Source organism: Silurus aristotelis (assembly GCF_946808225.1).
Source record: "Silurus aristotelis genome assembly, chromosome: 3".
NCBI lineage: Eukaryota > Metazoa > Chordata > Actinopteri > Siluriformes > Siluridae > Silurus > Silurus aristotelis.
In genome coordinates this window covers 26,216,473-26,243,287 of record NC_139576.1, presented here as the reverse complement: position 1 = coordinate 26,243,287, position 26,815 = coordinate 26,216,473, and the positions used below count along the sequence as shown (strand labels likewise).

General features: G+C 38.3%; 1 protein-coding gene across 1 annotated transcript in view; it reads right to left on the bottom strand.

Annotated features, from left to right (window-relative positions):
- trpm2 (transient receptor potential cation channel, subfamily M, member 2) overlaps positions 1–11,031 on the bottom strand; it is a 51,351-nt gene extending 40,320 nt beyond the window's left edge. The window contains exons 1-8 of the mRNA XM_083537487.1: positions 10,917–11,031; positions 8,610–8,676; positions 7,941–8,038; positions 7,302–7,375; positions 6,941–7,109; positions 6,642–6,822; positions 4,251–4,417; positions 2,666–2,846 (exon numbers count right to left, since the gene is read on the bottom strand). Of these exons, the coding sequence (XP_083393613.1) occupies positions 2,666–2,846; positions 4,251–4,417; positions 6,642–6,822; positions 6,941–7,109; positions 7,302–7,375; positions 7,941–8,038; positions 8,610–8,676; positions 10,917–10,958 (979 nt within the window). The 5' untranslated portion in view covers positions 10,959–11,031. The remainder of the gene's footprint in view (positions 1–2,665; positions 2,847–4,250; positions 4,418–6,641; positions 6,823–6,940; positions 7,110–7,301; positions 7,376–7,940; positions 8,039–8,609; positions 8,677–10,916) is intronic.
- Between the last annotated feature and the right edge of the window lie 15,784 nt (positions 11,032–26,815).

Genomic DNA, 26,815 nt, shown 5'->3' with positions numbered 1-26,815 from the left:
TGTGGGCTTAAAGTATGAAACTGTGAAAGTATGCTTTTCCTAATACTGTCGGAAAGGTCACAGACCGGTTCACAGCCATGGTGTTCAAACAGCCTGCGGCCTGACCCTCTGAGGTATAGGCCTTGCGTACCAGTGCCAAGGTGGTTCTTAGGGGCTTGGTGGGCAGAGCTGGGGCTATGAGGGATGGCACATCAACCGGAGAGAGATAGCCAGCGAGTGTCTCTTTGATCTGGGGCATCACATGATACCCACACTCCTTCAGTCCTACTAAATTGGAATATAGCGTCACCTTGGGGCTGAAGGGGCGGGAGGAATATGGTCTAGCCCACAACCTGGACACCTCGGTGCAAATCTGGAAAAAAGGCATGCCCCGGGTGGAGGCAGTGACATGGGTTGCTCACTAGGTGGATGAGCCTTCTGTTGATCAGCCGGTCATTCTATCTTGAGCTTGGCGATGGCACAGGTCACTTCCTCTAGGAGCTCCTCGAACAGGACCACCTGAGAGGTGGCCTCAAGGGGCTCGGAGACCTTCATCCCTCTGCCCCAGTTTGGACTCGTTATGAGTATAAAAGACGCCTGCCCACAACCTCAAACAGTCAGACTCCAAACTCCACTATGGCCAAGACCAAAGAGCTGTCAAAGGACACCAGAAACAAAATTGTAGACCTGCACCAGGCTGGGAAGACTGAATCTGCAATAGGTATGCAGCTTGGTGTGAAGAAATCAACTGTGGGAGCAATTATTAGAAAATGGTAGACATACAAGACCACTAAAAATCACAAGAACGGTGAGCAGAAATCCCAGAACCACACGAGAGGACCTAGTGAATGACCTGCATAGAGCTGGGACCAAAGTAACAAAGGCTACCATCAGTAACACACTACGCCACCAGGGACTCAAACCCTGCAGTGCCAGATGTGTCCCCCTGCTTAAGCCAGTACATGTCCGGGCCCGTCTGAAGTTTGCTAGAGAGCATTTGGATGATTCAGAAGAAGATTGGGAGAATGTCATATGGTCAGATGAAACCAAAATAGAACTCAACTTGTCGTGTTTGGAGGAGAAAGAATGCTGAGTTGCATCCAAAGAACACCATAACTACTGTGAAGCATGGGGAAGGAAACATCTTGCTTTGGGGCTGTTTTTCTGCAAAGGGACCAGGACGACTGATCCGTGTAAAGGAAAGAATGAATGGGGCCATGTATCGTGAGATTTTGAGTGAAAACCTTTCACTCAAAAAAAAGGGCATTAAAGATGAAATGTGGCTGGGTCTTTTAGCATGACAATGATCCCAAACACACAGCTCGGGCAACGAAGGAGTGGCTTAGTAAGAAGCATTTCAAGGTCCTGGAGTGGCCTAGCCAGTCTCCAGATCTCAACCCCATAAAAAATCTTGTGTAGGGAGTTAAAAAAACCATGTTGCCCAGCGACAGCCCCAAAACATCACTGCTCTAGAGGAGATCTGCATGGAGGAATGGGCCAAACTACCAGCAACAGTGTGTAAAAACTCATCCATATTTATGATGTGGTGCGGCCCGATTCAGTGGAAGCACACCTGATTTGATATAAAGAGTTTCATTGGTTTACCTGAACTCATTCGGCAATTTAATTGGTTTAATGTTTTGAGGCTCAGTTTTTTTGGCTTAAAGCTTGCAAAACTGGGAAAACCCCCGGAAAAATCCAGAAATTAGCCACTTCATTGTTTAAGCCGCGGGGTTCAAAGTGTGGGAAAAAAATAGAGGCTTATAGTTCAAAGTGTGGGAAAAAAGTAGAGGCTTATAGTCCGGAATATATGGTATATATATTTGGTCAATAACAAAAGTTCATCTCAATACTTTGTAATATACCCTTTGTTGGCAATGACAGAAATTAATCGTTTTCTGTAAGTCTCCACAAGGGTTCCTCTGACAATTGACCTGCCACTCACTCGGACTGTCAACAGGAAATGCGAAACATTCGTCACACTGAAAACAACCGGGCATGAAAAAATGCACCTTCACCTGTGTTCTGAGCTGCACGGCATCGGGAGAAAAGCTTTACCGATGGTGATATCTAAACGCACGATGATGCCAAAAGAAAAACTCCCGATAGAAATAGTTATGAGGAGGAAGACAGTGAACAATGACTTTCATGGTAGGCTAACGTTTTGTTACAAACCATGTAACAGACACTGTCTTTCATTAAAGCCTGTGTAAAGTTAATTAGTTTTAATGTAGACAACTGTGGCTTATAGACAGGTGCGGCTTAATTATGTTCAAAATAAAAAATATTTGTAAAATTTAGTGGGTGCCGCTTATATTTGGGTGTATATATATATATATATATATATATATATATATATATATATATATATATATATATATATATATATATATATACAGATGGTCCCCAAGTTATGGTGGTTCGATCTTACGATGACGATAGCAATACAACAAAATTGTAAAAATATATTTAAAATTACGTGCAACAGGCACAGGCAGCAGGGTATGATACGTTCGATGCGCAGATGGGATGAGCGTATCTCTCACCCTGTGAGATGCCCTACTCTCGCAAGCGGTCGATGGATTAAAGTTGTCTCAATGTGTATTTCTTTCTGTTTCACATGGCTTCATACAACAATTTTAGTGATAAAAGCATGTCTTTCAAGCCATCAGTTTGTTCAACTCACCTTGGTTTTCTAATGGCTTTTCAGAGATCAGTTTCTCCAGCCGCCCACGAAGTTCAATCTCAGCCCCATATTTGCCAGATGTTCCATCATCCACTAGCAGGAAGTGAGAGTGGTTAACGTCCAGGCAGGATAATTCCCCCTGGCCAACTTCATCTAAATAATAATGAGCAGGAAAGCGACCCTGAAAAAGTGTGCAATAGTCAGTGAGACGGCCAGATAGTCGGAGACACACAGATACCCCATTATCAATCAAATAATGTGGGTTTTTTTCTTGGTTTTCCTGTTTTTTTTCCCATGCCTAAAAGACTTGCCAGGTGGATTGGTTACTCGTAAATTGCCCACTAGATGTGAATGAGTGATAAATGTGCATGCTGTATTGTTATAGGCCTATCTCTGCCTCACATCCAAGGTTCCCAGGATAGTCATCCTGAACTGAATAATGCAGTCGCGGGCGGTGAGGGATAGCAAAGCCTTCTCTGCTGGCCTAAACTATCAGAAGCACTGACCTCCATTTACAACCTAAATTCTAATATTTGTGAATTTGTATTTATTTATTCCCAACAGTTTATTCTCCTCATTTCGTAGCGTTTCTCTTGGCTGCACTGCTTCCAGAACGTGTATGTGGATGTTAGATTTTTTTCTCCAATCAGATTTCAAATTTGCCTCAAAGGGCCAGCTAGCTGGTCCAGAATAGTGTCATCATTTTTCTGTCCTCTGATTGATTGGTCAAGTTACTAGCAGTTGGAAAACTGTTACAGCCAAGTTCGACTGGCAAAACACGTCTGTAGCACTCTGCACACATTAATACATCTAAATTAGACTTTTTTTATGCCTACTAAAGAAGAGAAATTGATTTGGTTTTGGACATACTTAAAAATACATTTTCAAGAAAAGGTAGACATCGTGAAAAGAGGTCGGCCAACACCGAAGCTAACTAGCTTGTCTCAGCCCAGGAAAAGGTTTGTTTGCCACTTCCAGACCAGTGAATACGAGCCGTTGGATTACAGCCTGTGAGGAGTGGTGCAAATTATAAGTATGCATCTCTGTTGAGTAGGTTGTATTTTATTAAATCTTTTATTTTTTTGTCATGTTATTAGACAAATATTGATTCTGAACTGCTCCAAATAATGTAGGTGGCACAGTTGCGGTGGTAGTGTGGATGTTTGGAGTTGTCTTAACTGGGTTTCTTGCTTTAGTAAAATGGTATTCACCCTCCATATGTGAAACACCTCTCTCTCTGTAATGCCACGTGCTGTTATATAAAATTTTTTAATAGTATTGATAGCTTCTATAATTGCAATGTGATAGTGGTGGTATTAAGAGGTGGATTAATTTGCATAAATCCCCACACAAGGACCAGGTACCCAATGCACGGCCTGCCACTCAAATAATGTGCATACAAAATACTTACAAAAGCAAATCTGAAACAAATACATGATTTTAGATCTGGTCACATGGCCTGACATTAAGAGTACATGCACAGAATCTCCATACAGACAGTAAATTCAAGATCTAAGTGGGAAGCACCATTTTAAGTCAAGCACTAAATAAAAAATCTTGTTAAATTAGTTAAAATTGTAATTACATCTTGATGAACTAAAGCCTGGCGGTTGTGGATGACCCCCCATGTAGCCATTCCAATAGCCACAATCTGGCTCCCTATAGAATTGCTGCTTAGATTATAGTCCCGTACTGCTCTCCCAACATGTTTCATTACACCTGTGTGTGTTCCCCCAGTCAGGATCCATGCACCTGTAATAGACAAAACAGAAATCCTTTGATATAACTGTTTCTGTAATCAGGAAGATTGTCCTGTGCTAACTCACAATAAGCTCATGAGTTCGCTTTTACTATATAATATGCAGTTGGATCTTCGATTAATCCACTATTTGGTGTTCGAATAGAATAGTGTGTATCAAACCTTTACAGAAACATATGTCTAGAACCCTAATAAACAAACCCAACTCAACAGTAGTAGTAAAAAAAAACATCATAAGGTGATATACAGCAGAGGTGGGAAGTAACGGAGTACAAATACTTCGTTACTGTACTTAAGTAAATTTTTCTGGTATCAGTACTTTACTCCACTATTTATTTTTCAGACAACTTTTTACTTTTACTCATTACATTTTTACACAAATATCTGTACTTTTTACTTCTTACATTTTCAAAACCGACTCGTTACTTTAGTTTTAATCCATTGATTTGGTGAAATATCAAATTTCTCTTTTCACTGCGCGCTGATTTCAGTCGAACAACCGATTTCGTGTTACTGCGCGTCTTTTTCAATCCGCTGAAATACATTCATTAGGTAACAACATGGGCGTAAATCCCGGGGGGGACCGGAGGGGACATGTCCCCCCCCCCCCCATCCGAGGGTTGTGCCCCCCCCCCAAAAAAATTATCTGAAAAATATCGCACTCTCTATTGTAAACAATATATCTATGTATACCTATATAATTGTGTAAGTAGAAAAAAAACAACGCAAAAATGCATTTAGAAACAGTTCCCCCCCCTCCCCTTCCTCACAGTGGTTTGACCCACTGCCTGCTTTCCCAGTTCTTCTCACCTACTCTACACACACGAGTCAGGTGTGTGACTGCGACTCAATAATGCCTAACTCCATTAAATTTTCTTTTCGGCTTCTCCCGTTAGGGGTCGCCACAGCGGATCCTCCGCACGTTTGATTTGGCACATGTTTTACGCTGGATGCCCTTCCTAACGCAACCCTCCCCAATTTATCCGGGCTTGGGACCGGCACTAAGAGTGGCTGGGGATGGTTCCCTGACCGGGAATCGAACCCGGGTCGCAGCCGTGGGAGCGCTGCATCTTAACCACTAGACCACCAGGGGACCCTAATGCCTAACTCCATTAACTAGGGTATTTTATTCACTTTAAATAAAGCGATTCTCTTTAATGTAGTTGATGCAGACTCATTCATAAATAAATTGCGGCAAAAATGCTGATTACCGATGTAATTTTCCATGAATCTTCTCTATTAGCGATTAAAATATGACTTATCTAGTGAACGTTAGCTTGTTTACAATAGCTTGTAGCATAGTGCACTGACACTAACACACCAAAGCCGTTTCCCATGCAGTGTTTTATTTGGGATGACTTGGTATAATGTTAATTTAACTTTAACACACAATTAGCATATTGTTTATCTGTGCATTTACTAAATGAGCACTGCTACATCCGAACTGACCCCACTGTATTTTATAATCAATTTCTATTCTGTTCGTAAGTGTCCAAATTAATTTTAAATAAAATGTTAAACTTTTTTTTAATTCCTTGTTTTGCTTTGTCATTGAACCTGAGAAAAACTTAAACTTAAAATAACCATAATGACGCAGTCTCCATGCTACAATAATAAAAGCAAAGTGTTTCACTGTGGGGACACTGTGTCATTATAAGTACAATTTGACTATTATTTGTGTACCCCTTCAAAAATTGCTCATGAGAAATTTTATATTTATTGTCCCCCCTACTGTTAAATGAAATTTACGCCTATCTATCTATCTATCTATCTATCTATCTATCTATCTATCTATCTATCTATCTATCTATCTATCTATCTATCTATCTATCTATCTATCTAAAATTAATATGATGTGAGGTCCAGTTAACAGCTAAAACAGGTAGAAGTAATAACTACTTTTTACTTAAGTACATGTCAGAGCCAAGACTTCTTTACTTTCACTTAAGTAAAAAAGTTTAATCAGTACTTCAACTTTTACCCGAGTATTTTAAAACATGAGTATCTGTACTTCTACTTAAGTAATGGATGTGTGTACTTTTGCCACCTCTGATATACAGTAAGCAAAATACATTTTAACTATAAGTTTACTTATTCTCTACTGATACTAACACTACTACTACTAATAATAATACTAATATTAACTCTACTACTAATAATAGGGCCCTAACACTTCCTATTTCATTCTTAAGCTGTTTCCTTGTCAAGAGCTTATACCTGTGGTTTGGGCCACTTTAATTAATCCTCTCCGAAACTTGTTCTTCAGGTCAGTCTTCATGTGGAAGTTTTTAGCTCCTCCTGTTACTGATATTAACAGGTTAGGGGACTGAAGCTTCCAGTGCTCAATCATCAGTTGGTATAGCTTCTCAACAGGCGTATCGGTGGATACACGGACATACTGGTTTGATCCAAAGGGATGGAATCACACAAAAACATACAAACATACTGTGTTAAAGATCAAATTTCAGTGTCTCCATGCAGCTCTTTTTTCACAGTGAAATCCAACTCCAATTTACCCTTCCTGCTTTCTGTCCGATTCCTCCAAAGTTAATGTCTCCAAATGCATCAGTAGGAGCCTCCTGGATGTGCCTGTGTTTGTCGTACGACTGTCCCATGTGGTCCTCTGGCTTAATGGCTTCATCTTTGTGCATGGACTTCGAATAGCCACACATACAGATTCCCTCTCTGATTGCAAAAACACAGACACATTTTCATAGTTAAACACTGACTGATGGTGACAGAAATAATCAATGTAATACACATAGTAATAAACCACACGCCTAAAGATAAATATATCTCTAAATACACTGGACTGGCTTAACTCAGCAGAACATGCAAGGCTGAAATGCATGCAGTATTTGATGATGTGCAGTGTACCTGCCATCTTCTGCATAGTAGCAGCACTCTTTTTTCTTGATGTTATCTCTAATCCAGGCGGAGAAGTTGCAGCGCTGGAAAGAGGGCGACAGAGACATACATCTTTTAACTGCATGCACAGCTAGAGACTGCACCCCGTCTTCCATCGATGTGCACGCACACACACACACAGCAGTGTGATAAAAAAAGACACTGCAGTAAGTGTGTGCAGTGGAGCAAGTGCTCCCAGTTGCAATACTGATGACGTCACTAAAATGAGACGTGAGTGTGTGTTTCTCAGCAGACACTGCTGAGAAATATGCAAACCAGGATGAGAAAGCACCATTAGTGTCTCATGTGTCAATAAAATTCAGCTTTCCGAATTGAGAAGGCACTTAAGTTAAAATAAGCTCACATACATTTTGCCACACAACAAGATTTAGAAAACCACTTCCATTAATCCTGACTAAGCCAAGTGTTTGACTTGATTTTAAAGATGTAGGGATGTAAACAGAAATAATGAAAAAATTAAGGAAATAAGAATGCAATAAAATGTATCTTTTTATATATAGTTTTTATATTAAATCTATTAAATTAATATTTTGAAATGGCTTAAAATCAATTCTTTATAATAAGTCATAAACAAAACAATTGCCTCACCTTGTTTATTTGTGACATCAGGGTGCTAAGTTCTATTTTATTGATCTGTAGGGTTTCCACTGTGGCTGGATGTATTTTACTGTCCCTTCTTTTCATTTCTGTACAGATACATATACACACAAGATTTTTATTTGTAAAACATGCCAAAATGCCTTGACCATCTTATACATTTATGCAATTTGACCCTAAACCAAATTTCATTAAGAGCCCTGCTAAATAGCAGCTTGGTAGTGGATTTGAACACTGAGCTACCACTTGCTCTTTACATTACATATCGTAATAATTGTTATTAAAACTGCATGCAAAACATGTAACAAGGACAAAATCCATTAAATATAGCTAAAGAAATCCATACAAATATAAGACTGCTCTTCTAATAGTGTGAATGATCTTAACCTGATGTCCCCGATAGCAAAATAATGTAAATGATCTTAAGGTTAAAACTGACAAATGAGCTCATCTTTACACTGCAGTTTTACTTAAATCTTTTGGTCTTACACAAATTCAGTGAGTTTCTATTTAACACTTACTTGCTTAATAGGGAACTAGATCTAAAATCTGCTTTGTGGAAAAGTCTAGAATCTAAAATCAAAGCAATACTAATACAGTCTCGGCTTTATTGATCTTGACAAAACACTACAAAACACTGAAGAATAAAGATCTACTTACTGTGCAATGTTTTGTGTTCCTCGTCCTGCTGAAGCATCACAGGAATACTGTTCATATGAGCATTGATCTATCAAAATACAACAGCACAATGATGACAGCAGCTCTTTAAATCTACATCAGTGTAGTTCCAAGCATCTTACCTCCTCCCATCAGCTTCAGCTTTAACCAGGCAATGATAGATCTTATCTATGAATTTACAAACCTCACTTTCTGAACCAACACCCAAACCGTCAAGCACAGCACAGTAGAAATTTGTGACATACATTTGTCAGTTGCAAGCAAATAGGCCAGACATTTATTTGCCTCTGAAGCCACTCATTCTCTGAAAGGGTAAAAAAAAAAGGTCTGTGCAACTTACCTTGTTTTCACCTACAAGAAATCTTGCCATTGTTTCAGATGTTTTGCTGTCTCTAATCTCCCCCATTGCTGGATAAATATCTAAACTCAATTAGATTCTATGAATTTTATTAAAAAACTACATTTTGTGATTAGCAGATTTAGCTCTAATTCAGTTGTCAGAATTCAGTTGTGTTTAAGGTTGCTAAAGCCGTTTGCTTGTTCTTTACACCTTCGCAGTGATGGTTGCTGGGTGACACCTAAACTTGGTGTTGAGTTTTCTATGAATCAGCATGATTGTCATGTAGTACTCAACCTGTAAAATGTACTTATGTACCAGTTTTCAAAAATCACTATAAAGGGTAAATAATTAGACCTTGGCTCAGTATAAAAATGTACACTTCGTACTTTGAGTGACATGAGCTTATCTGTATAGGTTTACTTTGAGCTGTAACAATTTTGTGTGTATTAAATTCCCAAAGAAAAAGTGTTGGCTTTATATTTTCTGATTTTGTGCATAGTAGTATATTAGACATATAGTATATTTGCACAAAGTGTGTCACAATATGTGAATCATTTTACATTCTGCATCTGCAAAGTCTATTTATCCACCTTTCTTTAATTATTGTTTTACAGATTCACTACAAAGAGGAAAATATTCCAAAATATTAATATAAACCAGATGACACAAATTATTTAAGTGCCTTGTTTACATAATGACAATGTAACACCAGAAATAAAAAAAAATTATATATAGTTTTGGATAATTGTTTTTAAATGTATGTAACTGGTAACTGCATTAGAAATTTACATTTGCACATAAAACAAAGTAGTTAGTGGTGGACATCTGGTGTCCTCTGCTGGGCTGTTTGAAAATTACACAAATAAATATTAGATTAATAATATAGTTTTATCATTACTCCTAGTTAAAATACAAAAAGCCTATAACATTAGCAGGTTTTATATGCTGCTTTACTCAATTAGCCTAATCATCCTCTTCACCCTGTTTTATTAAAAGAATAAAAGACACACTACACTCAGCATTATACAGAGATATTGCCTCTCTGTATTTCTTTCAGCACGGAACCAGTGAGATTTGTTACATCCTGATTCGAGAAAAGTGCGATTTCTCCATTGGTAGAGCAATGTGGTGACTCTAAACCCATCCACAGGGCTCTCTCTTCTCGATGAGCACAGGTTGAGATCTGCAATAAAACAGATCTCTTCCCACAATGCTGAATCGAGTGACCCAGCATCAGTCTGCTTCCCCATCCCCTCCTTGAGCTCAGCTTGGTAAGCTGTGAGCAGTTAAGTGGCATTTAGGGCTCTGACAGACAACCTCTCTGTCTGTCCCTGCAGTAAGGGGGAGAAGGAAGACCGGGCTGCCTGATGATTCGGGTGGAGGTGACTTGCCACAGATAGTTCAACTTGCAGTGGACATCTCCAACTCCTCCATATTGTGCACCTCCTGTCTAAAGAAACCCTTAACAGGTACTGTATATGAGAAAGAATTGTCCCAGAAACTTTACATTTCTTCGACAAATGCTGGGACAGCTTGTATCAGTTGCTTAACTGAGGAAGTGTGTGATGGCAGCCTCTTCCCATCATCGAAAAGACAAGCAACCTCATCATCTTCCTCCTCCTCTTTGTCCTCAACCAAATGGTCTTATTTAAAGAGGGGAGGAACTTCACCTTTTCCCAGCTGCACTGGGCATGAGGAGTAACCTCGTCCATCGTCCTAAATCACCACAACATTCCTCACAATATTAAATCTTACAGCAACAGCTTAGCATAAACAGTTTAGTGTACACTTATACAAGGATCAGCTGAGGATAGCTTCCAATAGGATATTCAAGGGGAAACGAACGAGAATGAGGTGGGGCCGTCAGCAGCAATGTATATGAGGGAAGCAGGACTCCTGCTCTTTGTCCCCAACCAAAGGGTTAAATTTAAAGAGGGGAGGAATTTCACCTCTCCCCAGCTGCACTGCGCCTGAGGAGCAACCTCGTCCATCTCCGTGGGTGGCGCAGAAAGACTTGGGTCTCCTTTATTCACAGCAGCGTCTTGCACTCTGCGCTCCAAAACACTTAACAGGAACTGAGAGCATTGCAGGCAGCAATTGGGATTAGCGAGCACAGCCTGGGCATGTCTAACTCCAAAACATGCTATGCACAGGAGGTGAAAGTCTAGATGAAATCATAGACTCTTATGCACAAGGGCGAGATGTATCTTTCTTATTCGCTGTGCCACTGGATGGGCTCACAGTCACCATAACTGAGATGCGAACACAGGGAGATTAACAAAATCACCACAACATGCCGCAAATAAACAGTTTACTATGTACGTAAGTGTCCAGTGGACACAGCCAGTTCTCCTTCTCCTGGTCTGGGGCCTTAATTTAGAAGAGGATAGAATGTCTGAAGCCTAACAGGTCTTATGAGGACCGAGGGCACTTTGGGGATGTAACCCGCTCTAGGGTGCAAGAAGGCACTGGCCATGCCTGGAGTAAACTCCAGAAAAGAGGGGCCACTGAGAGGGCCTGTAGATCAGAGAGCAGATAGCCAGGAGAAGCACAGTCATTATTCTGCTGCAGAAAGCCAAACAAATGCCTCCCTGGTGGTATTTCATGTATCTGCCTGTATTTTTTCAGCATTGCGGACACACACAATTAATCCTGACCAAATGTCCATCTTAATGCAGCCCCTAACTTTGCTTTACTACAACCTTGCTTTATTCAATATATATTTGTGCATATATACACACATTTCAAGTAAGCATCTGATGCAGTGGTTCTTAACCTGGGTTCGATCGAACCCCAGGGGTTCGGTAAGTCAGTCTCAGGGGTTCGGCGGAGGTCAAGACACACACCCGACTCATATGATTCGTGAGCAGAAGTCACACTGATTTGCAATAAATATTCATTATTATGTTTTTGTTTTTGTGTGAAAATCATGTTTTAATGGTTTTGTTTTTCGAACACAGTGATAATGATGCACGGTTCATTTTGTGCACCATTAAAATATATACCTATGTTTTGAATTTGAAAAAAATCACATTTTATTTTTCCAATTTAGAAGGGTTCGGTGGATCCGCATATGAAACTGGTGGGGGTCAGTACCTCCAACAAGGTTAAGAACCACTGATCTAATGGTTCCTACTTCAATTCCACTCCCACACCACCGGAGGGATCCATTAGCGCTGATACACAGCATTACAGTAATAACACTGTGTTTGTTTGTTTTACCTTACTGTACTTTTTAAGACAACATATTTAAAGAAAACCTGACCAAACTAAACTTAAAACTCACTTTATTTTAATTTGACATTATTCATTGCTATGAATTGACTTTGAAATTTTAATTGGAATCCAATAGAAACAGAGATATGCCACTAAAATATTTAATGGACTACCAGAAGAAGTAAACTGGTTATATAGCAGTGGCACCAGACCCTCAATCCTGGCGGTTAACTGTACAGTTTAAATTTTAATCATACATAACTAAAGCCACGTTTTATTTCACAAAAGTAATGTTCAAGATAATAATTCCTGCTGACTGTTGTATTTTTAAGACATTTGAGATTGACTTTAATATTCATTATCAGCTTTCATAATGTTCATAAATGCAGTTATATAACGTCAGTTTTTATAATCTCAGATTAAAAAACTATTGAGTGATAAAGGACAACAAATCTGTTTAAAAACACAAATACTACTGTAATGTCATTTTTCTTTGTTTGTTTAAATGAAAAAGTGCTCGTGTGAGTCATTGGTGTTACATAAGGGCCTTGTCAGGGTCTGGACATTTTTTTGGGTTGTTCGTTTTTTGCTTTGGCCACCAGATGCCGCCACTGGGCCCTTTTACCCTACTCCCTAGCCCCTAACTGCTTAATGTCTCCTACCTGCTCCTTGTTAGTGTTGTGTATTTAAGTTACCCCTTTTGCTTTGGTCTTTGTTGGTTCATTATATTTGTCTTCAGTTTTGTTGCGGTACAGTCGTCATTATTTTTGTCATGGTATACTGGTCTTTACATTGATCTTTGTATTTGTTTGTGTTGATATTTGCATTTGAATCTGGTTATGTGTGGGTTTGTTTGTTGTTCTGTTTGGTGAGCATCTTTCTATTTTGTTCGATTTCTTTGTCTGCTCTTTTTCTTGAGTCTCCTGTCTTCCCTAATCTCCTGGCTTTTTCTGTTTTCCCTATTTTTCTGTCTTCTCGAGTCTTCTGGCTTTTCTGTTCTTCTGAGTTTTCCCAAGCCTCTAGTCTTCTCGAGTCTCCTGGTACCTATTGTCTTCCCGAGTTTCTTTGTCCTGTTTTTCATTACTTATTTGAATTAGTTTTGTGTCATTATTTTGTTTCGTTAAACCCACTCTGTCTGTTAATTTTTTTGGTTCACTTTTCTCAAGCTTTTTGGACATTATTTTCATTAAAATATAATCATGCCTTTGCACATCTTGAGTGTGTCTTTGCAGTTGGGTTTCAACACCTCTCTGTGGCAGGCTGCTGGAAAGTCTGCCACTTGCTCTAGCAATCCGGGTTCGAGACCTACTCCAGAAGCTGACCGGCTTGTTTATAAATATGCCCAATTCAGGTAGTTATTTGTGAGGGGAAGAAATCTGTGGAAGCATAATGCAGTGTATGGCACTCAGCCTGCTCTGTCTGGCCCTTTCTGATGGACTCATCAGGTAAGAGAATGTGTTAAAGAATTATTAGGAAACAAAATTGACAATTTTTAAGAATTGAAATGAGTGTGGACAATAATCAGATCAGATTCTTGATGTTATTTTGCACTTTGTTGTCTGTAAGGGTCCATAAAAGTCTACAATAATGAAGGAAAGGGATATCCTAGAGGAAATACCAAAGTCCTCAGAGTACAGCTATCAAGATGATTACCATGAGAACCTGTTCAACCAATATAATATAAATCTACCTTTTTATAGAAATATGTTTATACAGTAAAAGAAGCTTTATTCTACAGCCTATTACTGTACTTCACACTATTCTTGTAAAGAATTGGGCTTGCTAGTTTAGGTGTGTGTGTGATTTAATGATGCATAAAATCCAAACAAATTATGGTGATGGTTGTAATAGGTGCATGTATATTATAAGGTTACACGAGTATCAATGCTTTGCACAAATGTTTGATATTCCATATACAGTGAGGAAAATAAGTATTTGAACACCCTGCTATTTTGCAAGTTCTCCCACTTAGAAATCATGGAGGGGTCTGAAATTGTCATCGTAGGTGCATGTCCACTGTGAGAGACATAATCTAAAAAAAAATCCAGAAATCACAATGTATGATTTTTTTAACTATTTATTTGTATGATACAGCTGCAAATAAGTATTTGAACACCTGAGAAAGTCAATGTTAATATTTGGTACAGTAGCCTTTGTTTGAGGTCAAACGTTTCCTGTAGTTTTTCATCAGGTTTGCACACACTGCAGGAGGGATTTTGGCCCACTCCTCCACACAGATCTTCTCTAGATCAGTCAGGTTTATATCCTGTCACTGAGGAACACGGAGTTTGCGCTCCCTCCAAAGATTCTCTATTGGGTTTAGGTCTGGAGACTGGCTAGGCCACGCCAGAACCTTGATATGCTTCTTACAGAGCCACTCCTTGGGTATCCTGGCTGTGTGCTTCGGGTCATTGTCATGTTGGAAGACCCAGCCTTGCCCCATCTTCAATGCTTTAACTGAGGGAAGGAGGTTGTTCCCCAAAATCTCGCAATACATGGCCCCGGTCATCCTCTCCTTAATACAGTGCAGTCGCCCTGTCCCATGTGCAGAAAAACACCCCCAAAGCATGATGCTACCACCCCCATGCTTCACAGTAGTGATGGTGTTCTTGGGATGGTACTCATCATTCTTCTTCCTCCAAACACGTTTAGTGAAATTATGACCCAAAAGTTCTATTTTGGTCGCATCTGACCACATGACTTTCTCCCATGACTCCTCTGGATCATCCAAATGGTCATTGGCAAACTTAAGACGTGCCTGGACATGTGCTGGTTTAAGCAGGGGAACCTTCCGTGCCATGCATGATTTCAAACCATGACGTCTTAGTGTATTACCATCAGTAACCTTGGAAACGGTGGTCTCAGCTCTTTTCAGGTCATTGACCAGCTCCTCCCGTGTAGTTCTGGTTGATTTCTCACCTTCCTTAGGATCATTGAGACCCCACGAGGTGAGATCTTGCATGGAGCCCCAGTCCGAGGGAGATTGACAGTCATGTTTAGCTTTTTCCATTTTCTAATGATTGCTCCAACAGTGGACCTTTTTTCACCGAGCTGCTTGGCAATTTCCCCGTAGCCCTTTCCAGCCTTGTGGAGGTGTACAATTTTGTCTCTAGTGTCTTTGGACAGCTCTTTGGTCTTGGCCACGTTAGTAGTTGGATTCTTACTGATTGTATGGGGTGGACAGGTGTCTTTATGCAGCTAACGACCTCAAACAGGTGCATCTAATTTAGGATAATAAATGTAGTGGAGGTGGACATTTTAAAGGCAGACTAACAGGTCTTTGAGGGTCAGAATTCTAGCTGATAGACAGGTGTTCAAATACTTATTTGCAGCTGTATCATACAAATAAATTGTTAAAAAATCATATATTGTGATTTCTGGATTATTTTTTTTAGATTATGTCTCTCACAGTGGACATGCACCTACGATGAAAATTTCAGACCCCTCCATGATTTCTAAGTGAGAGAACTTGCAAAATAGCAGGGTGTTCAAATACTTATTTTCCTCACTGTATATATCCAGATAGATTATTGTGGAAAGGTTGGTATTGGATCACCTCCACAGTATTTCTCTCAACTTTGACATTGGTTTCAGCACTTTGTGGGTCAACTCCATCTACTGCAGCAGTTATGCTTGCAGGGAATACTATACACACACACACTGAAGAACTGCGATACAACAGTTTTACAGTAGATCATTAAATAAGATGTTGTTACAAAAACAATAGTGTACTAAAATAAGCACATTAATATAAACCTGTGATTTACCTTGAGGCCAAAACAACTGTCAGAATAAACACCATTTGACCAATCGGATATATCTTTTTTTTCTTTTTTTTATTTCAGACATATTTGAGTAACAATGTCATCCAGCATTGATCCAAATACATTTAAGTATGGCCTGGTTTTAAAAGTATTTCATAGTTTGTTTTTTAGTAGTCTTTTGTTATAATTAAGGTCATATTTGCAGTGCCTTCATCCATCTGTAAGTTCTCTCTCTCGAAAACTTCCAGGCAACCATTGTCTTTTCAATCCAAACCAGTCTTCTACATTCAGCAACAATCAACCATTTTCAGTCATGTATGGACCAGGCAGTGTCCAGGGTTTTGTTTTGGCTATGACACAGTAACAGTACATCTGCTGTAACAGTCAAATAATTAATGGAATGCTGAATTGCATACTGTTCAGGATTTCATTGCTACAGGCTATTTATACTTCATTCAGAAAAGTTAATGTTTATTCTACATTGTATTTTAACAATCACTTCCTGTAGATGATTCAGCTGGTTGTCACAAGCCAGCTTATTGTTTAAGCACTGTAGAGCCTGGAAATCATTTTGCAAAGCCACTACATGAATGAATTATCGGTCTGGCCTTCAGACCTTCTAATTATCATACAATTGTAGACACCATGCTTTAAGAAGGTATTATTGATTAGCCTAGCTTTGCTTTTTATTTAAGCAAATGTATTATGTGGCAGAAAACTCTTATATGCCTGTGACATTGATAAAAAGTTATTACCTTTTGTAACCCATCAATCTTTACACATACTTTCAACATTCCCAATTCAAGGTAATACATTTTGACAGCATTAAACAAATCTTTTAATGCTTTTTTTTTTTTTTACAACTAAATATGAGTTGTAGTGTCACAGTAACTCTGTATAAAGCTGTATATTAATATGCTAAAATATGATTGCAGTAGCTCATACAGCAAGCTGATTCAAGCAGATTTACTGACTGTTGGTTACGAAGTCTAAGACAAAACAAACAAATTCTTTCAAAATGCCACATAAACCTCATTCAACCCTACATCAGGAACAAATAAAGAGAAAAGAAAAAATAACAATACATGAAAGACACATGTGGAAAGAATCCATCTTATAAGTATTTTCTTTACCCATTTACTAATTGGCGTTGATCCTCCAAGTGGTTGAAACTATGTATACACTGGTTCACTGGTAAATGAGAGACAAATGTCTTTGTAGTAAAAAAAAAAAAAAATCTGCTTTTTAGTTGTGCTAAACACAAAGCTGTGAGCTGAGAGACAGAGTTTATGAGACACTGGTGACCCAGGTGAGGTAATACTGTGGTCAAAGTGTGTGTGTGCAGGATTGGGCATACATCAAACTGTATTTTAAAATAAAATACCAAATACTTTAACTTCAAGTGTTTCCAAATAAACTACAAAATACAGCAGCCACACCATATATCAAAATAAGCTACTGTTTCTTTTGTATGTTAAAAACATACTTTTACAATAGGGCATCAAATATTTTGGCAAACCTTCCATAAATTAGCCTATTTGATCTGTTCTTTCACCATTATGCTGGTTTAGTTAGTTAAGTAAAGAATGTTTTATAGCAGAAGCTTTTCTCTGCCAAAGTCATGTAATACATCTGAGATATAACAGATCAAATATTCACATGCATGTTCCTGTGAAATTAAGATTAGTTTTAAAGTAATCAACAGTTTGATGTTTAAACCCAGCCATTATGGATGCACAAGCCAGTGCACTCTTAGTGCCGGTCCCAAGCCTGGATAAACACGGAGGGTTGCGTTAGGAAGGGCATCCAGTATAGGACGTGCCAAATCAAATATGCGGATTACGAAAGAGAAATTCATACTGGATTGGTCGAGGACCAACAACAGCCACAGTTATTGTTAGCCAACAGGGTACCGGTGGAAATTGGGCTACTGTTGGCCAATGGAGAGGAGGAAGACATCTACAGAGACAGCTGGAAAAGGAGAAGTGGAGGTAAGTGGAGGTTTGAGTTGGCACTTTAAATGTTGGTACTATGACTGATAAAGGGAGAGAGGTAGCTGATATGATGGAGAGGAGAAAGGTAGATGTGTTGTGTGTTCAGGAGACCAAGTGGAAAGGGAGTAAGGGCAGGAAAATTGGAGGTGGGCTTAAATTGTTCTTTAATGGTGTGGATGGAAAGAGAAATTGTGTAGGGGTGATTCTGAAGGAAGAGTACAGTAAGTGGGTAGAGGAGGTGAAGAGAGTTTGAAGGGGTGATGATAAATCTTATCAGTGCCTATGCTCCACAAGTGGGTTGTAAGATGAAGGAGAAGGAAAAATTCTAGAGTAAGTTGGATGAAGTGGTGGAGAGTGTACCTAGTAAAGAATGATTGGTGATTGGGCATGTAGGCATGTAGGTAAAGGAAGCAGAGGTGATGAGGAGGTGATGGGTAGGTGGCCCTAAGGAGAGGAATGTGGAAGGGCAGATGGTGGTAGATTTTGCTAAAAGGATGGAAATAGCAGATGTGAGCAGATCATAGGGTGAAGTATAAGAGTGGAGGAAGGTGCAAACAGGTGGACTATGTTCTATGTAGAGGATGCAACCTGAAGGAGATGGGAGACTGTAAGGAGTTGACAGGAGACAGTGTAGCTAGACAGCATCAAATGGTGGTCTGTAGGCTGGTATTGGAGGTAAAGAAAAAGAGGAGGAGAGTGAGGACAGAAAGAAAAAGAAGATGGTCGAAACTAAAGAAGGAAGACTGTAGTGTAAGGTTCAGGGAAGAGGTCAGATGGGGGCTCGGTGGTGGTAAAGAGATGCTGGATCTTTGGGCAACTACTGCAGAAGTGATAAGGGAGACAGCTAGAAAGGTACTTGGTGTGACATTTGGAAATAAAAAGGAAGACAAAGAGACATGGTGGTGAAATGAGGAAGTGCAGGAGAGCATAAGGAGAAAGAGGTTGGCAAAACAGAATTGGGGTCCGACAGAGTGATGAGAAAAGTAGACAGGAGTACAAGGAGATGCGGCAGCAGGTAAAGAGAGATGTGGCGAAAGCCAAGGAAATCATATGAGGAGCTGTATAAGAAGTTGGACACTAAGGAAGGAGAAAAGGATTTGTACTGATTGGCCAGTAGAAATAGTAATAGTATTGTCTAATAGTTTGTCTACTTTGTGACATTAAACTGTAAATCTATTTGTTAATTAAAGAGACCTGTGCAAAAGATTGATTTATTTCATTGTCTTTTTTTAAAGACTTGTTTGGCCTACTTTTAATATGAGTTATATGGTGTTGAAGTATGGAAAAGAAGCCACTTGGTTCATTAGGCTTTTTGACTGCTTACACAATTCAGTGTGTTAGCTCAGTAGGTAAGGAGTTGGGTTACCGATTAGTAAATGCCCACAAGGTTGAGGTTTCAAGATTCTAATTCATGGGTGAGCAGTGGAACCAAAGAATCCTCTTCATTTAACACAGACACTGGACAGTCTTCTACATCTGACAAACATGACAGTGGAGAATTATCTTCACCTGTTAATTTAAATGTGAAGGTCATGATGCTGAAGAAGAAAACGGATGGTGGAAGCAGTTCACAGTGTGGCTGGCTTAAATGAGGAGACAAGACCTTACAAAACAACATCTTTAGCTCTGAAGCTTGGGCACAACTTTAGGAAGATGACAAACATTATTAAATGTGAGGCGATGATGTCAGCTGATAAGTACACCCTTAGCAATGTGCAAGCCTTCAAACAAATCTGCGAAACTAAATGGAGTGAGTGTGTCTCATCCCAGGCGCTCCGAAATTTGAGCAAGGCAAAGTGGAACTCTATGCGATTTCTCCCCTTATTATTTGTCAGATTGCTCGAAGCTGTTGAGCAGAACACCCTGAAGCTTTATCCTCCTTCACTAGAGAGAGTACTGATGGACATTAGAGGATCAAACTCTGAAAACGAGAAAGAAAACGATGCTTCACCTCCACCCTCACATTCTGCAGGTATGTAGTCAGCTAATGTAGGGAATTATGGGAAAGCTAGAGGCGAAATTATATGATATTTATTTTATTCAGGATTTTCATAAAACCCACAGAGAAAGTGGTTACATAGGAGATCCAGGCTGCGGAAAAGACTCTAATGGACTACATTAGTTCTGGTAAGGTTCCTGGTAAAGGCCAGTGCATGGAGTACATTGAAAAATCCCTTGCAGCACTTAAAGGGAGATGTTGGGAGGTATTCAAATTTTATGTAAAAAATTGCATTGATTCCAAGTGAAAAATGTGAAGGTGAAAAGCCTTTAATGGAGGGTTTTTTTTCTCATATGTTTGCAACATGTTCAGAAACATTTTAGTTGCTGACAAATAAATGTTTAAGAGAATTCAGATGTCACAGATTCTTGTTTTCGTGGAATTGCCCAAATGTCCAAACTTTTCAGGTGGATGTTAATCATGGTTGTAAATAAAATATCTTCTACCTAATATTTATATAGATATATTATATAGCAATATATCTTGCAACACATCACAACACATCACAACATATCTTACAACATGCATGTTGTTCTGTTTTAATTTAAATAGATTCCAGTATGCACAGATCATTATTTATTTTATACCATAATGGTGTAAATGAACATGAACATATCCTGCTTTTCATATAACATAAGTGTTGTAGATACCAAAATGTGGAACTTTTCAGACTCTCAGAATTGAAGAGAATTGAATGTGTTAAACAGGAAGTGAGGTAAGGCTTTTTTACTGTTTACTTTCTTAGAAATTGTCTATTTAAATACAAGAGATGATGGGAAATAAACAGTTCAATTCTCCATTTTAAACAACACTTTAGTTCTGGTCTGAACTTAATCTTCATCTTCGTTAATGTAATACACAGTTATAATTGCATATCTTCTTCTTCTTCTTCTTTCGGCTGCTCCCATTAGGGGTCGCCACAGCGGATCATCCGTCTCCATACCACCCTGTCCTCTACATCTGCCTCTTTCACACCAACTACCTGCATGTCTTCCCTCACCACATCCATGAACATCCTCCTTGGCCTTCCTCTTTTCCTCCTACCTGGTGGCTCCATCCTCAGCATTCTTCTACCAATATAATTCATGTCCCCCCTCTGCACATGTCCAAACCATCTCAATCTCGCCTCCCTCACCTTGTCACCAAAACATCCTACATGCGCTGTCCCTCTGGGTTAGTTATAATTGCATATAAATTGGATAATCTGCAGATAATTTATAATAGTGACACCTAGAGGTGGTTGGTGGTAAGACAAAATAGGGACGTCCCCACCAGAATAGAAAAAAACGGACAAAAATTGAACTCTTTAAACTTGTGTATTTCTGAAAATAAGGATGAATTTTGGGAAACAAAAACTTCAAAAGAGATGTCTGAAAAAATTGTGGCCTTAATGTATTTAGAAATCGGTGTCCCCACCCAGTCAGGAGTCCCCACCATGTAGCAAAAACAAGTGCGTGTGTGTGTGTGTGTGTGTGCGTGTGTGCGTGCGTGTGTGCGTGTGTTTGCACCATTATGGTCTCTGTCACTGTGCGTGTGTGCGTGTGTGCGTGTGTGCGTGTGTTTGCACCATTATGGTCTCTGTCACTTCACATGACAGCCTGCACACTCACTTATTAACAACCAGTACTACATATGACTGTCACTTTCCTACAGTGACCATCAAAGATACAAACTCAGGACCGTTTTTCTCTTTTATATCTTAAAACATTAAGATAATACATAAGTACATGTATTCATTTTAATTCCAATGACAATAACCATTCATTATTTTTATAGTGCAGCAATATTAATTTAAATGCTTTATATTTTGTAGTTTAGTGTCTGTCACATAGTTCACATGGGAAATTATTGTATCCAGTCGATACAGTGACACTGATTTAATCACTGCATTTAAAGACTCTGACTGATATCGCAGTTTTCATTTTGTTGTAGTAAATCATTCATTCATTCATTCATTTTCTCCCGCTTATCCGTAATTCGGGTCGCGGGGGCAGCAGTCTAAGCAGGCCCCCGCCTTCGACTGCTGCCCAATCCTCACAGCACCATCCCTTACGGTCCCTCCTGCAGGTGGTGAGCCCACGGGAAGCGTTGTAGTAAATCCTCTACTTTAATGTCACCTCATTCCAGATGCTATCATTATATTGCTCACCTGTGCCTTAGTGCAAATGTGTAAAATTGACCTTTGACTTGTTTCAGGCTTCCAATGTTTCAGACCAAATATCTTATTTATACCAATTACTTTTGATCCTCATTAAGTTCAAGCTTTTATTCTTTCTATCTTTAACTTAATCTCTCTATTTAAATGTATGCCTAAAAATAAATGATTTCTGCTATTGTAAGTTTTAAACTTTTTTGGCAATGTCCATTGTAAAAAGCGCTATACAAATAAAAAAACTGATTCATTAAAGACTTTTGCACTTCCCTCCATTATAAGCATTTTTGTTTTGTTTTGTTTAACAAACTGTAACCAATATTTGTTATAAAATTAGAACTAATTGTGTTTAAAAAATGTTCCGGAACATACAACAAGTAAAATATACTATGGGTAAATCTTTATTAGAGGAAAAAAATGGTACCTGTTGACAAATTGGCAAAGTATTTCCGCTTGAGCAAAACCTGAACTTTATCATTTATTACACCTGATATAATCATAAATTCGATATTCGTAATTAATCTAGGAACTAACTCATTTATTTAATTATATATATATTACAATCAACAGGATATTTATTACAGGTTATAAACTAGCTGAAACATTATCTAACTGTATAGCAACTCAATGCATTATTTTTTTTTTTCTCTTTCACTAGGCAAGCGTTTTCTAGTTCAATAGAGATGTATGTGACAAAGCCATAAAAGAACATTAAGACAAACAAAGCCTTTCATACACATCTGGTAGAGAAATTGATTATGCAGCTTCACTTCAGGTTTCCTGAGTAAGGAATGAGTTATACACAGTGTGGTAAGAGGCAGCCGGATGTTTTAATTCTCTCCGTATCAAATGGCTCCCTAAGAATGCGGTGGGCCAAAGATATGCATGCAGGCATTGCCTCTCAGCACCTGTGGGTTTAAGTGTCCAAGAGAAGCATGAGCCGACCAGAAATAAGAGCTGCACTGGACTGAGCGCTGACTCTGCTAACACAGAGGGACTTTTGTGCCAGGCTGGACTCTGGGAGTCTTGATATTGGGCATCGGCTTAATATCTGAAAGGCATTTCCTTCTATTCTTGAACCAACTCATTACAGTTAGGACATAGATAGAAAAGTGTTAGCAAGCTCCAAATATTAAAAAGTATTTGATTTGGTTATGGGGTCACACAATCACAGTGCAGGGCTGCAAATACAGGCTAAACAAAATGCTCATTTTTTGTAAAAATGTAATTGAATTTAGATCCGGTGAAATGCGAACTGGAAAAGTACAAATACTGTGCGTACTTTTGAAAAACAATCACATACTGGCTTAGTATCAATATGAACAAGAAACCAAACATGAATAACTTGAATTTATTAAAATTATTGAAATGATCAGAAATTCATTCATAATTTAATAAATTACATAAATAGCTTATTTAAGTCAGTTTTACATTACATATACAATTATATTTTTACTCTGACATGACTGTAGTCAAAGTTTAATTATGTTACATGTGCAGTAGTGATGATTGTACACATACTGTAATCAACACACAAGACAAAACAAATGGTGTTTACTTCTTGCTTCTGGTGTTTTTTTTTGTTGTGAGACATATTTGTTACAACAGTGAAAATTGTGCCATACACAATGATTTTATTTATCATCATTATTATTATTTGTAAGTGATAATTCTATTGAAAACGGTCTTCATATTGTCTGTTGCAGTTACATTACATCACAACAACTCATCACTATATCACATTAATCAGTTTTTTTTTTTCATTTTATAAATGCTAGGTTATAGGTTATAGGTCTAGATACTATTAGAAAAACTGGCAAGTGTGTTTTTTTACTAGAAAAAATAACAAACCTTGAATGTATGAGATGTGTCCTGGTAATTTCGTGTGCAATTTAGTACTGACACATTCCCAAAATTGTGATGGAAGGGAAAATAGATACATCATATAATATGACATTATCTAAATATACATTTTTTTCAACTGAACACTTAACAAATTAAGTAACCAGGCAGACAGTATATGAGTGGGAGTTCAGGTTTAATGATTCTGGGTCCAACAGTGCCAACTTGGTGAATCTGTGACTTGTAATTCACCCTCTAATAAGGACCCTAATACAACCTAAAATGACTGATTATCAGTCAGGAGACAAGTGTTGACTGAAGGAGTACAAAAATGCATGAAAACACATCAGTTCAATTCCACCTCTAAGTCCACCAAACAAAGTAAAATGAAAGGATTGTCAGAACTATGCTGGTTTATCCTCTCTGTCTGCTGATGTAGCTGTAAAAACAGAAGATTGCCTGCAGAAGTGCATCTGGCTCCCTAAATCAATAGAAACCAGATGACACTTTCTTCTCTGGACACTTCAGAGGAAATCTCTGATCTCTGACTGCAGTTTTGCATTCATTATCAAGCAAGGTGAGGGTATCATGGCATTGTGGAATGTACAAACTCATAATACATAACAAAGAATATACACGCATCGATCTACCAATATACGAGATTGTGCATCAGTCAGTACAATGACATGCAGCTGATCTAGATGAGCTGAGCTGGATTTATGGTAGTGTTGTTTTAAGTCATTATGCAAAAATCCATTTGTCATTGCAACTTATAAAAATGTATACACTATAGCAACAGATATAATGTTATTTTAGTACATAAATAGTATCTCCAACTCCCAGAAAAATTGTTCATTTTACTTTTTTGTGTGTTTCATTAATGACCAGTTTAGTCAATGACTCATGCACGGGCCTGGGCTTTTAAAAAAATCAGGTTTAGCCCCAAAGCTTTCCTAAGCTTTATTCACACATCTGTTAGTCTCAGATCCTGATCATATCCACTGTTCAAACCAAGACCCATCCAGTATGTCAGTTTCATGGCCTGTGCCCTTGCCATTGTTTAAGCTAACTCTACCTAGTCTTATCTCAGAGTCAAATTTGGTCTCTAATCCCTTATTATTTTTCTGTCTTCGTACTTCTCCAAATAACACACATACTCTGATCCTCTCCAGTGTAAAACACCCCTAGTTTCCCTTACAGACAAGTCCTTATTCAGTGCAACTCATTGACCCTTCATATTTAAGTCCACATTAATAAATTAAAATAATATCTGATGAAAATCATATAACATCACCAAATTGTAGATAGAGTGTTTGCCTGTTCCATATTTATTGGTTGTGAAGCAAACAGAGAGAATAAATAACAGCAGACAGGAAGTGAAAGAAATTACAGCTTAATACAGATCTTTTCTCTTATTGTTTCCTGTTTAAATTCTCATTTAAAAAGAATTTTGCTAGAACTATACCTTTCTTCAAAGGCTCTTTAGACTGATAGTATTCTTACTCTTAATCATTATAGATTTTTTTTGTTAGTCACTTTGGAAAAACTGCTCTTTTAAACTTCACAAATATAAAAGCAAATACTAAAAAGGCACACTAGAGTGACAACTAAAGTATCATTAAGGTGAGTTAAGTGTAGTACAGTGCACAGTTTTTGGACTATTAGGAGTTTTGTTTAAACCAGTTAAAATACAATGTTCGTGAGGTTGCTTTGTACAGTAGATTGGTTGCAAATCTGGTCAAATGACCAGATAAAGTCTCCTGCTCATAGTGCTGTGCTTTCTAACAAAAAGTACCAAATCTAGACTTTGGAGACTTGAGAGGTGTAGCTCTGGAACATGGTTATAAAGGGTTCATTGGTCTTTAATGGTGGCATTTTTTTTTACATTTTTTGGGGGTCTAAATAGACTAGAAATGTGTAGCTATCTAAGATAATAGACACTTACATCCTTTAGTTTTTATTTCTAACAATAGTAAGACTATCTGAAGAACAGCAAACACATGGCCCTGTTTGGTAGCTATGTGTACTCTGAGCTGTGTGCTCAGAGATCTTATGGGATTCAGAGATCAATTTGGTTTGAATTCTTCTAAACAGGTTAAAAAGTGACAAAGCAGCTTCAAAGAGGAAAGGAATTATGGCACATAGCTTCAGGACTCATAATTGTTCACAAAAATGAACAGCGTGAGATACTTTAATCCACATGAACAATTCATACCACTCCTATGTTTGTATTACTTGACAGAAAAATTGTTGAAAAGAAGTACTGGAGGTCAGGTGGGAAAAGCAATTTGAATTAAGGTATGCAGGAACTAATGTCTAGAATATAGAACACACTAAGAGAAAGGAAATTCTTATTGGAGCTATTGCTTGTCAGTTCATGTTCAGTCTGACCTTAGCAAACATCAGCACCCAGGATATGGCACATACAAAACATGGGTGAAAAAAAGGACGTCATTAATATTTGGTTAATGTTTGTATGAAGTATTATTTTTTTCTCATCAGCCATTCTACCACTGAATACTTTAGGATATATGTGTGGTTAAAAGACTCAACAAAGGCCACAAGACTTTATTAAAAATGTAACTTTTATGTTTCAATTAATGTTTTAGATGTGAAATAGTATGATTTATGTTTTAGAACTAATAATTTCACAATGTAACTATTGCCCTTTTTCTTGAGTAGAAGAACTACCAATTATTTAACAATGTGTAAGAACTGATTATCTAATACAGGCTATATTGGCCAAAATATAGTCATAAAGGAATACTCATTTTATTTTCAAATACCACTAATAGTGATCTTATAGCACCTTTAACTAATAGGACATACAGTAGCAGAAGATCCTTTAAACCCTGTAAATTGTGAAATGGGGCCTCCATGG